The sequence below is a fragment of the Heteronotia binoei genome, chromosome 2 (genome assembly GCF_032191835.1).
Source record: "Heteronotia binoei isolate CCM8104 ecotype False Entrance Well chromosome 2, APGP_CSIRO_Hbin_v1, whole genome shotgun sequence".
NCBI classification, from domain to species: domain Eukaryota; kingdom Metazoa; phylum Chordata; class Lepidosauria; order Squamata; family Gekkonidae; genus Heteronotia; species Heteronotia binoei.
In genome coordinates, this window is record NC_083224.1 from 89,937,467 (window position 1) to 89,955,607 (window position 18,141).

The 18,141-nt window shown below is 42.9% G+C and overlaps 1 protein-coding gene across 1 annotated transcript; it reads right to left on the reverse strand.

The window, feature by feature from the left end:
- Positions 1 to 10,183: 10,183 nt before the first annotated feature.
- CFAP276 (cilia and flagella associated protein 276) lies at positions 10,184 to 17,221 on the reverse strand. Its single transcript, XM_060231575.1, has 5 exons — positions 16,922 to 17,221; positions 14,585 to 14,701; positions 14,200 to 14,315; positions 11,893 to 12,026; positions 10,184 to 10,412 (listed from the first exon to the last, which is right to left on the reverse strand). The coding sequence occupies exons 1-5, from the start codon at positions 17,000 to 17,002 to the stop codon at positions 10,342 to 10,344; spliced, it is 519 nt and encodes a 172-aa protein (XP_060087558.1). The 5' UTR covers positions 17,003 to 17,221; the 3' UTR covers positions 10,184 to 10,341.
- Between the last annotated feature and the right edge of the window lie 920 nt (positions 17,222 to 18,141).

The window sequence follows — 18,141 nt, forward strand, 5'->3', positions numbered from 1 at the left end:
TCTGGATTCATTTTGAGATGCTGATCATAACCTTTAAAGCCCTATATGGCCTGGGACCTATCTACCTTCAGGACCGCCTCTCCTCATATGTGCCCCAAAGAGCACAATGTTCAGGGTCCCAAAATCTTCTTCAGTTTCATGGACTGAAAGAAGTTCGATTTTCCATCACTAGAGCCAGAGCATTTTCAACAATAGGAATGCCCTTCCCAAAAACATCAGGGACCTCCGGGACCTGCCACAGTTCCGCCGGGCCTGTAAGACTGAAGTATAGTGTCCAGATCACGTGATGTGATGGTATTGCTTTACTCTGCTCTGGTAAGACCTCACCTGGAGTACTGTGTTCAGTTTTGGGCACCACATTTTAAGAAGGATATAGACAAGCTGGAACGGTTCCAGAAGAGGGCGATAAAGATGGTGAGGGATCTGGAGACCAAGTCCTATGAGGAAAGGTTGAAGGAGCTGGGGATGTTTAGCCTGGAGAGAAGGTGGCTGAGAGGTGATAGGATCACCAACTTCAAGTACTTGAAGGGCTGGAAGGTAGGACCAGAACCAATGGGTTGAAATTAAATCAAAAGAGTTTCTGGCTCAACATTAGGAAGAACTTCCTGACCATTAGAGCGATTCCTCAGTGGAACAGGCTTTCTTGGGAGGTAGGCTAGGGGAAGGCCTGGATATAAATTTGATAAAATAAAGTTTTTCAAAGTTTGCCTTTCTGAAGTCTAATCTGTAAGTCTGACTACGTATAGCTTTCCCCTTCCCTAAGACTGTAAATTCTAAAATCACATGGTCACTACTGCCAGGGTGTCCACTATTTCCACTTCTTCAATCCATTCTTCCTTGTTGGTGAGAATCAGGTCCAAGATAGCAGATCCCCTTGTTTCTTTCTTCACTTTCTGGAAAAGGAAGTTGTCAGCAAGACAAGTCAGGAATCTATTTGACTTTTCATTTTTAGCAGAGTTGGACTTCCAACAGATGTCTGAGTAATTGAAATCTCCCATGATCACTATGACCCTTCTCTTGGAGAACTTTGCAATCTGTTGTAGGAGTATCTCATCCAAGTCCTCTGCCTGGCTTGGTGGTCTATACCATAATATCACTGTTTTTTTCTTACTTTTATTTTTACCCAGACTCTCAGCTGAGCTGCCATGTTCAGATTCACGTATTTCCTCACATGTATATACCTCCGTCACATATAACGCTATGCCTCTGCCCTTTCTCATTTGTCTGTCCCTTTTAAATAAGTTGTACCCCTGAATCCTAAATTCCAGTTGTGTCATCCCACCAAGTTTCAGTAAGGCCTATTATGTCAAAGTCTCCTTCCTGTATTAGGTCTTCCAGTTCATCCTGTTTGTTTCCCATACTCTGTGCATTAGTGTAGAGACATCGGAATCCACGTTTTATACATCCCGAGGGTTTATTTTCCATACAAACCTGCAAGTTCACATCATCTAGCGTATGTGCCATTCTCTGCAGATCTTTAATGTTCTTATCCCCAGTTTCTGGTATTATATGAGGCTTTGAATTATTGTCTTGCTCCCCCATACAATTTAGTTTAAAGCCCTCCTTATTAGGTTAGCAAGGCTGTTACAAAACACCCTTTTCCCTACTGTCGTAACGTGCAAACCATCTCCCAATAGATGACCCTGGAGATCCCTTTCAACTCTTACGATTCTATGATTCTAATAGCCCAATATGATTAATAAAAGAATAATATAAAGATAATCCAGTCAATCAATCCAAATCCATAATGTAATCAAGAGGTATTTAATTAATTAATTCACTATCTCCTATACAGAATTAAAATACAATTTTGGGGGGGGCACTATGTGATTTAATGGTGTATTTCTTCTGAACCAGTGCAAACATCATAAGGATCCATGAGGATTCATAGTCTGGAACCATGCATGTGTTCCATGGTGTTGTCGCTAAGCCGTAGAGCAAGCTATGCCCATGGACATATCTTATGGTGTGTTTTATGGTATGTTTGGGTGACTGAATGCAAAGACTTTGAGGACCCAAGAGGATCTGTGCTTCAGTACGATCTTTTGGCAGAATGGTGTAATCATGAACTCATGGATCCAAGACATTTCTGATGTAAACCATTATCATCATATGTGATATGATGGGAGTATTGGGGTCATCCAACGCAAAAACTCCAAAGATCAACGAGAATCCATGGTAAAACATGTTTTTACAGCATGGCTTCTCAAAGAAAGTGTGGATGTATAATTTCTGTGGCGCAAGTTGTGCCATGGATATGATACTATATTTGATGGTGATGTTGTGGTGACTCCAAGTAAAACCCCAGAGGATGCATGGGGATCCATGTTTCAAAACCATATTTTGGCTCCATGATAGTGACAAGAAGCTGTGGATCCATGAATTCTATGGTGCAAACCCTGCCCATGGACATCATATGTGACTGGATGGTGAGCTTGGGATGATGCAAAGCAAAAATCATGAGGATCCGTGAGAAAACATGCTTCAAAACCATGGTTTGGCTCACTGGTGTTGCCACAAAGCCATCCATCAGTGATTTCTGTGGTGCAAGCTGTGTGGCGGCCCAAAGCAAAAATCATTAGGATACATGGTCTGGAACCATTTTTTTGGGCCAAGGTGCTACCATGAAGTCGTGGATCCATGATCTCTGTGGTGCAAACTCTGCCCATAAACAGGATCTGTGATTTGATGGTGATGCTAGGATGTCCCAAAGCAAATATCATGAGGATCCATGGTTCAGAACCTTGTTTTTGCTCTGTGGTTTTGCCACATGGATCCATGATTTCTGTTGTGTGAGCTCTGCCCAAGGACATTATATCTGATTTGATTGTGAATTTGGCTGGACCCAAAGCAGAAATCATGAGGAACCAGCAGGATCTGTGGTCCAAAAACAAATTCTTGGTCCTTGGTACTTCCACCAAGTCGTGGATCCACGATTTCTGTGGTGCAAACTCTGCCCATGGACATATCTGACTGGATGGTGATCTTGGGGGAATCCAAGGCAAAAATCATGTGCATCCAAGAGGATCCATGGTCCAAAACCAAGCTTTGGTCCCTGGCGCTGCCACGAAGCCATGGATCCACGATTTCTGTAGTGCAAATTCTGCCCATGGACATGATATGTGATTGGATGGTGAGCTTGGGGGCATTCAAAGCAAAAATCATGGGAACCATGAGGAGCCGTGGTCCAAAACCAAGTTTTTGGTCCCTGGCGCTGCCACGAAACCGTGGATGCACGTTTTCCGTGATGCAAACTCTGCCCATGGACATGATATGTGACTGGATGCTGATCTTGGGGTAATCCAAGGCAAAAATCATGTGCATCCAAGAGGATCCGTGGTTTGGAAACATGATTTTCCACTGCTGTGGTGCCACAGATTCGCGGAGGCATTTTTCTGGTGCTGCGTATAGTCTAATACAGGATCTATAGCGTGATGGTGGTTTGATTTCATTTCACCGTAAAAATCATATGAATTCATGAGGATCCGTGCTTTGGAACCCTTTTTGCACTGGTGAAGCGCCACGAATCTGTGGAAGCATGATTTTTGTGGTCCTGCCTATAGTCTAAGACAGGATCTATAGAATTACAGTGGTTTGATTTCATTTCAATGTAAAAATCATATGAATTCATGAATTCTCTCCCCGATGTTATTTAACATCTATATGCGACCTCTTGCCCAGATTGCCCGAAGGTATGGGCTGGGGTGTCACCAGTATGCTGATGACACCCAGCTCTATCTACTTATGGACGACCGACCTGTCTCCGCCCCAGAAAATCTAGATCGGGCATTGCAGGCCGTGGCTGAGTGGCTCAGACTGAGTGGACTGAGACTGAATCCTGCGAAGACAGAGGTCCTTTGTTTGGGCCGTCGTGGACCGGAGGGGGAAATCCCCCTGCCGACTTTTGACGGTGCGCCGCTGACGGCGGCGGACAGGGTCAAGAGCCTGGGGGTGCTGTTGGAGCCGTCCCTAAAGATGGAGGCTCAGATAGCAACCACTGCCAAGTCCGCGTTCTTTCATCTTAGACGGGCAAGGCAATTGGCCCCCTTCCTGGACCGCGACGACCTAGCAACAGTGATCCATGCTACGGTCACCTCGAGATTGGATTACTGCAATGCCCTCTACATGGGGCTGCCCCTGTGCCGGACCCGGAAATTGCAGCTGGTGCAGAATGCCGCGGCCCGGCTGTTATTGGGCCTCCCAAGGTGGGGGCACATCCGGCCGGGCCTTCGGGCTCTGCACTGGCTTCCAATAACATACCGAGTCTGGTACAAGGTGCTGGTCATTACCTTTAAAGCCCTATATGGCCTGGGACCTGCCTACCTGAAGGACCGTCTCTCCCCACACGTTCCCCAGAGAGTACTGAGGTCTGGGACTCAAAACCTTCTCACCATCCCCGGGCCCAAGGAAGTCCGTCTCAAGACAACCAGAGACAGGGCCTTTTCTACAATGGCCCCCACATGGTGGAACCAGCTGTCGGAAGAGGTGAGGGCCCTGCGGGATCTTACTCAGTTCCGCAGGGCCTGTAAGACAACCCTCTTCCCGTTAGCTTATGCCGACTAGATAAATGTAGCTTATCAGATTTTAGTGAAATATACTGGATAGTTTTAATGTTAAGATTTTAAGGTTTTTAGGTTTTTTAAATGTTTTGACTTTTAAATGTATTAACTTTGTACCTTGTTTATTGTTTTGTCGTTGTTGTGAGCCGCCCTGAGCCACTTTGTGGGAAGGGCGGGATATAAATTATAGAATAAATAAATAAATAGAATAAATTGCAGTTTTGTGTTTATTTTTCTATGCAACTGATTATAAGGTGAGGGGGTTGGTTGCTCCTGAGGTTACAGAACCCTGTGAATGGAATTACCCAATAGATTATCTCAATCCTCCAGGATCCCTCCCCAAAAAATGTGAATTTATTTCAATGTCATATTAATGTCAGCTGATATTGACTAGTGTCAGCTATCTCAGTTCCATGATTACTTTTTAGGATATTACTGCCAGGCAGAGACTCTTGGTGACAATTTAAAATTTATTTCTGTGGATTTATAGTCTCTTGGAGAGCCAGTTTGGTGTAGTGGTTAAGTGTGCGGACTCTTATCTGGGAGAACCGGGTTTGATTCCCCACTCCTCCACTTGCACCTGCTAGCATGGCCTTGGGTCAGCCATAGCCCTGGCAGAGGTTGTCCTTGAAAGGGCAGCTGCTGTGAGAGCCCTCTCCAGCCCCACCCACCTCACAGGGTGTCTGTTGTGGGGGAGGAAGGTAAAGGAGATTGTGAGCCGCTCTGAGACTCTTCGGAGTGGAGGGTGGGATATAAATCCAATATCTTCTTCATCTTTTTCTTTCCCTAATTGGGCTCAAAATGTCTCTCATTTGGCTAAGAAGACACCGAAACAGTCTGTTTACCAAATCTGAGGTTCCTTCTCCCTGCAACACTTTGGAGTGTTGTTTTGTGCTAAAGGAAAGACAGTGGGCCTCACAGTCTATCAGGATGTTTTGATGCTTATACAATCTGAAGAGAAACCAGAGGGGGCAAGATGACAACCTGAGCAGACACTTGCCATTATACTCCTCGTGCCTTTCAATAAGTATTCTTTTTCCCATGGTGGTGAATAACTGTTCAAATTCAGTTTACTAACTGCTTCAGGCTGCCTCTTTGACTACAATAAGTGCTTTGGGTGTGTGGAGTGAATTGTTGTGTTTATAATTGCTTTGAACTCCAGGATTTCTTATGCTTACAGAAAACAAACTCGGTGAAAAACAAACCTGAAAATCAAGTCAGAAACCAAAAGATTGAGCAGCAAAAACATAAAATAAAATTACTTATTACAGTGCACAAAAACCTAAGATTAAAAACAACACATATAGGATACAAATAAAAGCTGAGAGCATAGCATACGGCAACAAAGTGTAAGTTGCATATAAATTAAAATACTGGATCTCAATAATGGTTATGCATATATTAACCACAGGACCAAATGTGCTTCAGCCCAGAGAGCCTTCTTCAGTGATCTAAAATTGTACTAACACACTTAATGTAAATATAAAATATATTTTCCTGGCGAAGCAGGTTGTAAATGAGTCTCTGAAAAAGTGTAGCTCCAAATAATAGTTATAAATCAGGCCTGCATATACTGAGGAGCCCACACTCATCAGAGATGGTAACCAGGGCTTTTTTTGTAGCAGGAACTCCTTTGCATATTAGGCCACATACCCCTGATGTAGCCAATCCTCCAAGAGCTTACAGAGCCCACTGTAAGCTCCAGGAGGATTGGCTACATCAGGGGTGTGCGGCCTAGTGTGCAAAGGAGTTCCTGCTACAAAAAAGCGCCATGATTTGGTATCAGCTTTTTTTGAGCAGGAACACACAGGAACGCAGTTCCGGCTGGCTTGGTGTTGGGGATGTGGCCTAATATGTAAATGAGTTCCTGCCAGGCTTTTTCCACAGAAAGCTGTGAAACAATGGTGACATCAGGAGGTGTGGTCTAATATGCAAATTAGTTCCTGCCAGTGACATCAGGAGTATGGTCTAATGTGCAAATGAGTTCCTGCTGGTTTTTTTCTACAAAAAAAGCCCTGGTAGCTATGAATGAACATTCTTTGTGTTACGCACACTGGAGATAAGAGCAGTGGCCAAGGACAGAGTTCAAATCATATTGGCTCTGTACTAAATTTTTAAAGCTTGCTGTTTTTAATCTTCAAAAGAAAATAGTTTTAAGTGATAGCACACCTAATCCTTGATTCAGAGTTAAATGTCTGCTTCTTCAAATGCTTTCCATAATGTAGTTTCCATTAAAATAAACAAAAGCAAGAAATGGGAGGTGGAGACATGGAATTAAAGAATAGAATAGAGTAAGGTATGCATTCTATAAGTTCTCATGTGGGGTTTAAAGATAGGCAGGTTTGTGTGCTGTTGGCAGAAAGGAATCCTATGGGCCAGAGAGGAACCAGTATACATGTAGAACTGCTATGTCTAGTATATAGACCTTACTGGGAATCCTGAGAGTTGTTTTTACTGTCAGTGCAGCATTGTGACTGAGCAAGCGAGTTCTAATCTACAGAAGTCATTGTGCCTGCTAAGGCTTTTCTATTGTTGCGGCCCTTAATGCATTATTTTGCATTTGCAGATCTTGAACCCAATTCATTCTTGTCCTTGATTGGCTTCTGATGGGGGAACAAAGTCAGGCTAGCCAGATCTTGTTAGATCCAGGAAGCTAAGCAGGCCTGGTTAGTATTCAGATGGGAGACCACCAAGGAATACCAGGATTGCCACACAGAGGCAGGTGATGACAAATTACCTCTGAACATCTTTTGCCTTGAAAACCCTGCAGCATGGGTCCCCAACATGGTACCTGTGAGAGCTATGATGTATAACAGTTTTCCTGAAACTGCTAAATGTTTTTAGAAAGTGGGTGGGGCTGGGTGGCTTCTGATTGGCCGTTTGATATTTGACTGGCTGTGCAGATATTTAAAAAATACTTTTGGCAGCCACACCACCATAGCACAGAGGTCTTCACTGTGTGATTAAAGGTAGGCTGCAGCAGCAATTTTGTACCTGGCTCCCCCTCCTGTAGCAGCAATTGTAGTTTTGTGACTGTGCCTACCATGCTGTGTTAGAATTTCAAAGGTGCCCACAGGCTCAAAAGGCTGGGGACCTCTGCCTTATAGGGTTGCCATAAGTGAGCTGTGACTTGATGGCACTTTCCACCACCAATGAACATTACTTAAGCAGTTCTGGGTATTTTGTGGCGGTGGGAACTTTTCCTTGAAGAATTCCAGTTAAATATCAGGCAGTTATTATGAAGGCAATGGGCAATTCAGAATCCATCGTTGGAATTCATAGAAGCTGTCAGGCTGTTACCTTCAAGTTATAGCACAAAAAGATATCCTGGATTCTTTGCAATAAAGATACTTCTTGTTTATAGTGAGATAGATGTGTTAAGGTGCATCATACAAACCTGTTAAAACCTAAAGCTTGCCAAGCTAGAACATAGACTAGATCTTCTTTTTGGTGGATATGTGTTTTAAAGCACTCAGACACTTACATAGCACTCCTTTTTGTCAGTGTGTCTTCTTCTTAGATTCTCAGCATCTTTGAAGCATTGGAAATAGTGTCTCCAACAAGGGAGACTGGCTGGCTAAATAACAGGAGTTCTGCTTCCTACACACAAATCTTCATATTGGGAACAAACAGGCTTCCCCTTAGTCCACTAATAATTTGAAATAACTGGTTATCTTATTACAGGATCAGACTTCTGAATAACAGATAACTTGTGTTGATTTTTAAAATGCTGATAGTCTTGGGGGTTTTTCCCCTTGAGACATGACTATATCATCATGCACTTGGATCCCCATTTGCTGTGTCATTCCCCAAAATTTAGAGAGCACAAAATGATTATACTGTCACTAGACTGAATCCCCATGAAAATTCTCACTAACTAGAGGGGGCATTTTGGGCTTCAATATAGATTACTGGGGAAGGCAATGGCAAATCACCCTGTAACAAAAAAGTATGCCAAGAAAATATGTGACATCACCCCATGGGTCAGTAATGACTCGGAGCTTGCACAGGGGACTATCTTTACCTTATGAAGAGGGAGGTGAGGAAGTCCCTTTTTGCTGTTGGAGATCTTTCTCATGTTCCAAGCCATTGAGATGTGGCCAGAAGGGTAAAGTAATCAAATGATCACTTAACCATGTGCTTATAAGGTTTTTTTTTTTTAAAAAATCACTTATCCATGTTCCTAATCCAATCCACACAGCCCAACAAACAGGAAAGAATAGGTCAGACTGGCTGTCCAGCTTTGGAGTATCTGGATAGGTAAAGATAGTCCCCTGTGCAAGCACCAGTCGTTTTCAACTCTGGGATGACGTTGCATCACGTTTTCATGACTGATTTTTTTACGGGGTGGTTTGCCATTGCCTTCCCCAGTCATCTACACTTTCCCCCCAGCAAGCTGGGTACTTATTTTATCGACCTCGGAAGGATGGAAGACTGAGTCAACCATGAGCCGGCTACCTGAACACAGCTTCCACTGGGATTGAACTCAGGTTGTGAGCAGAGCTTAGGACTGCAGTACTGCAGCTTTACTACTCTGTGCCATGGGGCTGCTTAGGCATAGCACTAATTGTGAGAGGGTTCACCGTACTCCTGGTTAGGGGATAGGGATTACTCTTTACAACCCCCATGTATTACTGCATCCCCATGCTTATTGCAAAGAAGTAATTCCAGCAGGACATATTTAATAAAGTGTATTTAAATGTATTTTGATGGATTTGGAGAGTCTTTTGGATAAGGCAGACCAGTAATGGGAATGTACCTTCTGTTACTCAGCTAGGAGCAATTGTGTTAATATGATTGTTAGTTCTAAAATAGATCTATGAGCTTAACTGGCCTTAGCCCATGTGCTGGCAGTTACTTTAAAGAAAACTGTCTCAAAGGGTATTTTAAATAAATATATTGGATTTTGGCCCTTCAGCACTGAAGGCCACCCCGACAGCTTATAGCTTCTCTGCTGACAGCACTTCTTGTGCTCAGAATATTAGCTTGCTCTCAGTTTGGTTTCCAACCCAGAGCTCTCCTCTCCCCTGTTAAATGGAAGAAATGAAATGCACTTCCCTGTTTTGATGGCAATTCACAAGAACAGGTTTTTCAGGCTATCACAGGAAGTATACACAGATGTCCAGAAAAGATTGGGTGGATGTATGGCTCTGAGGTAAATGAAATGTGTGTTTTACTAGGGTTGCCAGGTCTGTGCTGGAAACTACTTGGAGAATTTGGGGGTGGAGCCAGGAGACGGCAGAGTTTGGGGAGGTAAGGGAGCCTCAGTATGGTACAATGTCATAGAGTCCACCCTTCAAAGCAGCCATTTTCTCCAGGGGAGCTGATCTCTGCCAGCTGGAGGTCTATGCAAAAGTGGGAGATCTCCAGACCCCACCTGGAGGCTGGCAACCCTACTGTAGAGGGATTTATTCCAGACTATAGCAGATAAGATTAGCATTTCATTAAAACAAAAATGGATGATCAATCCAAAATGTATCTATTGCAGTTCAAGTATTCAATTCCATTATTAATCTGGATCCATTAAGCTTGATAAATTTACCATTTGGTCCATAGGCAAGACATGGCTTATACCTTTCAAAGCCTGAGGTATAAATCCCATTGTAAATATAACAGAAAAGAAAGCATGAGAATGGTTGCATTTAATAGATGTGATCTTACTAGAGTTCAGTGAAGCTGGGGCATTTAATGAAGAATCAAAAAGCAAAGCAGACTAAAGAATGAACTCAGATGCAAATTAACGCAAGCTGAAGGATGAAGGAAGGATGGCCTTGCAAAACTTTTAGTGATAGAAGATCCCACCATTCTCTTTGCGAGAGTATCCACTGTTGGTGGCTGCAGTGTGAGGACTCTCTGGGGAAAAAAATTAAGAATGTCAACCTTTATTAAGTATTATAAATATTGAGAAATCTTCCAGTTAGAGTTCCAGGCAGCAGCATGCACCAGAAACTCTTACTTCCTTATACAGTGGAGAAAAATCCACTGAAACCTTTCTAGATGTTGAGGAAAATAACATAGATAATGAAGCTTTAAGTGAATGCATAAAACCAACATTATACTTCCATAATGACTACAACAGGGGGTCTCTTCAATATTTTTTAGCTTGGGGGTACCTTTGGAACTCTATCATAGGATGCTTGGCACAGCTACAAAATGGCTACCACAGAAGGTTGAGCCAACTACAAAATGTCAGCGAATGAGATCATCCATAATTGTAACAGTATCACTTCAGCATTTTAGGCAGAAACTTTAACAGGATGCTTTTTAAAATTAACATATTGTTTTAAAATACTTTCTTGCATACACACAGTTCACCTTCAGTCACACAGTGAAGATCTTCATGCTGCAGTAGCAGCTGCTTCTGCAGCAACTTTTAAATCTGTACAGTCAGATCTTCAGTGGCCAACTGAAAGCCCTATTGAACAAAAGCCCCACCTGGCTCTGCCCATTTTCTAAAAACACTTGGCAGGTGCCAGGGAGACCCTGGTTTAAAAAAATGTTCCATCTGGGCAATAAGAAGAAATAATAGAATAGACATGCACTAGGCAGGGAACTAGAGATTCCAAACTGATCTACTGCTTAACTTTTAAAAGAATTTTTTAAATCCCACCCATCTTAACTACACGCAACAGGTTTTTAGCATTGTTTCCCAAGAATTGCCAGATATTTTCAAAATTTGTAGTTTGTATGGGAGCTACTGCATTCCTTTCAATAGATGGTCCAGTTGTACAAGCTAACTGAATATGTTTGTTTACAGTATGTATAGACTACTTTTCTCATTGGGACTCAAGGCAGATTTCACAGAAAAATTAATGCAATCAACAGGATGGGGCATCCAATAAACAATACAATAGGATTTGAATTTTAGGAGCCTAGAACCAAGCAGAAATATTTTAAAAACTGAAGCAAAATATAAGTATTATGAATATGCCCTGTTAAATTATGCAAAAATTACATTCTAGGATTCTACTTTTAACAACAGACAGCACAAGCAATACATCATAATAAAACCTGCAGTCCCTAATGCTTTTCCCAAGAATTTTTCTGAGCGGCTCTGCTACAGAACTGCCTCATCTTCAATGTAGAAAAACCCTCTTGACTGTGTGTGTAATGGATATATGAAACATTACATACTGTTATTAAAAACCTATATACTCTTAACAGATAAGCTTAGGCTAGCAGAGGTGTCAGCACATTAATTAAAATTAAATAGAATCACTTGAAGAGGTCAGGTGTCTAAAAAATTAATTTGTCAGAAGATGGGGCTGATCACTTGGGGGAGAATCTTTTCTGAGATCCTAACCAGGGATATGCATGCACCAGCTGTACTTACCAATGGCTCCCTCAAAGCTGTGGATTGACTCTTTTACTGGGTTGACCCAGTGTCTCACAGAAATGCCCTTAGAAGTGTGAGGCTGAACTGGAGGCACAGCACGTTCCTTCACAGACTGTAAACTCTTCAGAGCTCTGTAAGGCTCAAAGACACACAGAGAGAAAGAATTAGCAAAGATAATCAATATTATCAAAGATTTCAGGTTTTCACGGCTGGTAACATCATTAGGGTTTGTAGAATCTTTCGGGATCAAGTGCCGTGTTCTACTGGAGAAAGTTTTCCTTCCAGACGTTTCGCTCTCAGCTGCGGAGAACATCCTCAGTGGCGTTGCAGCCGGAGCAGGCGCTCAGACCTTCTTGGCTGAGCGCCTGCTCCGGCTGCAACGCCACTGAGGATGTTCTCCGCAGCTGAGAATGAAACGTCTGGAAGGAAAACTTTCTCCAGTAGAACACGGCACTTGATCTCGAAAGATTCTACAAACCCTAATAATCAATATTACATCTGTGCCTATGAATTTCCACCTTTACTGAAACGAATGCATGTTAATATGTAGTCGTGTGACATACAAGTTGATTTATTTCCATGCTGCATTTTTTTATTACCATCTGCCCCAGCACAGAGATAGTGGATGGTCAGGTATTGTGTTTATTCACAGTTTTATTGAGTATATTTAAACAGGTACAATTTGGCCCTATTTGGATTGTGCCAAGAAGATCAAGGACTACTACAGAAATGGCTTTTAATGGTTTTGTGAGTATTATTTAGTACAGACACAATGTACTATGTTTAATAGTTTGGTTTTATGGTCAAGTACAGTGATGTCAATTTTATTTTTTTATTTATTACGTTAAATTTATATCTCTCCCTTTCTGTAAGCAGACTCAGGGTGGCTAACAATCTAAAATGGCATCAGAAACAAATACATCAGTTAAAACCTTAAAAACATAAAAACACCATGGTGCTATATGGCAAAATAATACAATTTTCTAAAAATTCCTTTCAGTTTTTTTCAGTAGCTGTCGGTGTTCCTTAGAGGCAATGTTATAGACAGGCGAATCCAGGTGGGTCGGCAGCCCTCTCCCATTTGAGATGTTATATGCCAGCTGGAACAATTCGTTTTACAGGCCCTGTGGATTTGGGAGAGATCCTGCAGGGCCCTAATGATCTCCAGAAAGGTGTTCCATAATATTGGCGCTGCCACAGAGAATGCCCTGGCAGAACTCAGCCTGGCCTCCCATGGCCCGGAGATTGAGAGATTCTGAGTCCCCGAGTGCAGTACTCTCTGGGGAATATGTGGGGAAAGGGGGTCCTGCAGATAGACAGGTCCCAGGCCATATAGGGCTTTAAAGGTCAACACCAGCACCTTTTAGTGGATTCAGAATGCAACAGGCTTTCAGCACATGTTGGATGTGCTCTGATTGTGGGAGCCTCATTAACAATCTAGCCACAGCATTTTGCACCAGCCGCAGCTTCTGGACCTAATTCAAGGGCAGCCCCATATAGAGGACATTAGAGTAGTCTATTCTTGAGATGACCATAGCATGGATCACCATTGCTAAATTGCTGCACTCAGGGTAGGGGACCAACTGCCATTGTGGTGCCTGTGAGCCCTATGATGTCTGCCAGTGTACTTCTGGCATTAAGTTTCTTCTTCCACAAAGCAAAGTGTTAATCCTGGCTTTCTTTGATCTCACTGGAGCATGAGGTGCACTAGAAGACTCCTGGAGGCATCATCTTTCACTATGCATCATCTTTTGGCCACTTCCCAATGTTCTGTAATTTTGTACTACCTTCTCCCCTTTCTCAAAATTCCAAACATGAACATGAGCTGAATGTACAAAAAGCCATGAAGCTGAAGGGGGGCTTCAGCAAGGGGAGCTATTGGATTAAACTGCCCCTTTCTTCTTTGCTCTTGGACCTCTGCTTGTGGGGGAGGAAGACAATTTCTTACTACAACATCACCAACCCTCATGGCTTTTTGTCCATGCAAGATCTTGCAACCCCAGACATCATCTCTCTGGGTGTCAAAGGATACTGTTGAAGGAAAGGGAAGATGCAGAAAATCCATTTCTACTGGCACTTTCCACTGACAACTAGTTGAATACAACCCAATGGAATTTGCTGAGAAAATGTATAAGGTTACTGGTGGCTCTGAAGGTTGTGCCCATGTGAGAAACTGAATTAGATGACATTGTGGCATCATGAGGTAGCTGCAGGAGTTTCAGGGGGTACACTGATGGAGAACACAAATCTTATGAAAAGCTATATTGCTTGCTGAAACCTGGAAAGTAAAAGGATTAGGCTTACCCATGGTCATCAAAAATGGTTTCTTTATGGAGAACTACCTTGCTCTTTTCTTTAAGCAAGTCTTTGTGATGATTGTACAAGGAACTGAGGTTAAAATCCAGGCTGTCTCTGGAAACCTACACAAAGAGTTTCAGAAACATTCAGGGGGGAGTCTATTTTGACATTTAAACTACCAACCATCTCCCATTAGTAAACAATGGAATTGCAAGTGATTAGAAAATTGCCCATGTGAATGCAAAGCTGACAACACAAAAGCATAGGCCCACCAGTTTCCAGAGAAAAGACAACAGCAAAGTGGTTGCCAGCATGTTCTAAGTATGCAGATCCTTTAGATATGTTTTAAAGAAAGAAAATAATGGACAGTATCTGATTTATATTTTTATACCTCAGGTTCTGTGTACCAGACTTGCCTCCTGGTGCTTGCTAGGGTAGGCATGGCATGCAATCGATTCCAGGGGTCTCGTTGTTGCACCAGGTGGGTGGGCAGAGCATAGAGAGCTTTCTGGACAAAGGAGGAAAAAAGCATAAGAGGCTTAGAGTAGTGACTGGCAACCCTTCCAGACAAGATGTTTGGGGACTGGACCATCCCTGGTCATGTTGCCATTACAGGTGAGATTTGGTTTTCTCTTGGTACTGATTTCACCAGCAAGTCTATGATCCCAGGGAGTCTTCTTCCTATGGACTTGTAAGTAAACTCCTTTTGCTGTTTAAAGGATCTGCTCATTGGTTAGGTCTCCCTCTTTGGTTGCTGATTGAATGCTCTAAGGCAATAGGGTTAACTGCATCTCTCTCGTCTCTTTTAACTTGTACAGATCAGACAAACTGCATTCATAATGTTAAGAAATTTAATAAGAAAATGCAAAAACACATGACATCAGTAAACATGAAGGAACCCCAGGAGGACAAAAGAAAAAGGTGATTAAAACCACAATCATAAGAACATAAGAAAAACTGTGTCAGATCAGGTCAATGGTCCATCCAGTCCAACACTCTGTCACACAGTGGCCAAAACTCAGGCATCATCAGGAAGTCCAGCAGTGAATCCAGAATTCCAGAAGCCCTCCCACTGTGTGCCTCCCACAACTACCAAGAATACAGAACATCACTACCTCAGACATAGTGTTCCATCTATATCTTTGGCTAATAGCCACTAATGGACCTCTGCTCCATATGTTTATCCAATGTGTTTATCTAAGTCCTCCGATCCTGTTACGTAATTTTAAATGATGGAAAATTAGGATAGGCTATTGATTCCTGGAGTTGTTAGCATTAAGAAATCATCCATTATATTGTTCCAGTGCTTTAGGGCTTCTTCCTTTGTGGTTTCAGCAACAGATTAAAATGGAGCGTGATCTTAAGAATTAAGACCTCATGGAAAATGGCTAAAAATGGCTCTTCCTAACTGATGGCTGTTATTTATATTTTAACTGTTCTTAATTTACTGAATTATTGTGTTATTTTATTATCTAATGTAATCTGCTCTGAGCCTGCTTGCAGGGAGGGCGGACTATAAATTGAAATAAATAAATACATCTGAAGTTTAAAATATTTATCCCCCTCTGCCCCTCCCTTTGCAGAGCCTCTCCTCACCCCGTTCCAAATAAAAGGTTCATCCTTTTCTTTTGGTGTCCCAAGCTCTATAGCTGAGTTGTGCCCTGGCTATTGTCCTTTTGGCTAGGGCTGTTTGAATTTCTGTGGCACCTCACAGTAGAGTCATACCAACTAATCTTCCTCATTCTCCCCCACCTTTGTAACCTCTGGACATGTACAGAGTACAGACCCAATAACAACAGACTTTTCTGGGTGTGCAAATTCTGAGGTATAAGGCATTCACCATATAGCTGCCCAATGTTTTCTCAGCTCATTCAGTAATGGGAAAGAGTAGGATGCCTTATCCTGCCTGGTATGAGACCAGTTGATAATGCTTACAATAATCTGAGGGTTCATACTGCTACCTTATCCTCCCTCTTCCAAGACTAGCCAAATTGCTCAACAATTTGAGGGAGAAAAGTAGTTTGTATTGTGGATACTGTCAAATTGCTCCTTGCTCATTTACAATTAAGACCAGCATGGAGAGAGCTGGGGACTCAGTCAGCTTTAGTAAAGGAGAAAGAACAGTGAATGCATGTGCACCTTCTAAGTCAGAAATTCCCCTCATAAAGTGTGCATCTGGAGAGAAAGATTCAAAGGATTTAGAATGCCTCACAATCCTTTGAAAGTACCTCTGCATCAGCCCAAATTCTAATCCCAAAAGATTACAAATAAATTATTTCTCAATCTTTGTGGGACAGAGACTTGTCTTTTTTTTTTCTTGCATTATTCTGTAAATTGATAAATACAGTTTTAAATAGAGGCTAGGGAAATAGGCTCATTGTTACTGAAGAGTGATTTTTCTCCCAGGCTATAGTGGAGGTGAGAGGCTGGACTGTTTGCGCTGTTAAACCTCCACAAATAATACTGTCTTTTGCTCTTTCATCCTTTCCTATAGACTTTTCCTTTCTAGACCCTGGAGGAGCATATCCTCTTGCCATATAAGGTCCTTACAGCCAGCTCTAAAAAGAGAATTAAGATAGTAATAGATTAAAATGTAGCAGAGTGGAATTTATGGAAACACATGAGAGGGTGGATATTCCAAACAACAATTGTATATTAGAGCAGCAAGAGAAGAGCAGAGTAAAAACTGTAACATTGCCCTGAAACGGTATAACTTGGTTTCCCTTACCTGGCAATTCCTGGGCTGACCAGGGCAGGTGTTTTCACTTTCGTAGTGGGGAAACGGGAAGGGGTCCCTGGTAGGTGACATATTCCAGTCTCCGGAAAAACCCCGCTCAGGAACCCCAAGTGTCAATAGCGGTCACAACAACTGCAGCAGACCCGTAGGTTGTGACACCGCGCGATAGTTTTGTTTAGGATTTCACAGAGGTTGCTAGGCGACGGTTCTGGCGGCTTCGAGAAGTTGTCGCGCAATCTTTTTACGCGCCCTCTAAGGGTTGGAAATGATACTACAGGAAGCGGCGGAAAGAGAGACCTGGAGGCCAAGGGGGGGCGGGAAGATGGGAGGGAGGAGGCGCGGGGCAAACGGGGGCGGGAAGGAAGAGGCTATTGGTGTACTGGGATAGCTTCGTGGCTAGTCGGGGAGAGGGCGAAAGCCCCGTCCACACCCTTCGTGCTATTTTCCCCCACTTTGGGAGAGGGTCCTGATTTTTTTTTTTTTGAATTAATTTTTTCCATGAGAGAACATACTATCTTTTTGACAGTTTACATATTCTGAGTAGTTTGGCGCATTTGTAATGCTGCTTTAGACGATCCCCCCCCCCCCCCATTTTAAAATAAACTTCCAACCAAGCGCATGTGATCACGTTTTGGACAAGTGGGAAATTTCAGTTTTGCAAAGAACTTCTAGTGGAAAATTGAGCTTCATGCCTGTATTTCTTGTGTAAGCTATTACGATTCGGGACAAGTACTGTTGCCAGCCTAGTTAATTAAAAAAGAAGTCCCCACCCGGCCACACCACCCTTGCCGATCTGTTTGCTGAAGTCTAGTCGCAAACGTTGTGAAAGCAACGTCACCCCACAGTCGAAGACTTGCACAGGGGGACTACCTTTACCTTTTTTTAGTGGCAAAGGTCCGGCTGGCAAAGAGGCAAGAAAGCAGCCTCCGCACGCCTCTTCATAAATCGCTCCCATTCTAGGTTCGCAATTGTCTATGCGTTGGATTTGGAATCTTCATCATACATACCAACAAGAGAGGAGCTTATTTGATGTGCAAATTAAACAATGGGCCAAAGGTGCAGTACAACCCCCCCCCTCCCCCGAAAAACCTCGGTGGCCACAATCAACATGACAGCCCTTTCAAAGGTCTAGCAGTTCCTCCATTCCAAACGTCCTTGCAAGTTCCACGTGCAGCCCGAGCCTTGTACCGGCGTGCAGCAGCCGTGGCGCC

What these genes read in the sequence shown, in the direction of transcription:
- CFAP276 (XM_060231575.1), bottom strand. Translation starts at nt 17,002, where the DNA reads ATGTCACCTACCAGGGACCCCTTCCCGTTTCCCCACTACGAAAGTGAA. An exon ending in GTCAGCCCAGGAATTGCCAG is followed by an intron (nt 14,702 to 16,921) that starts GTAAGGGAAACC and finishes TCCTTTGTCCAG; the next exon opens with AAAGCTCTCTATGCTCTGCC. An exon ending in TCTGGTACACAGAACCTGAG is followed by an intron (nt 14,316 to 14,584) that starts GTATAAAAATAT and finishes CTCTTTGTGTAG; the next exon opens with GTTTCCAGAGACAGCCTGGA.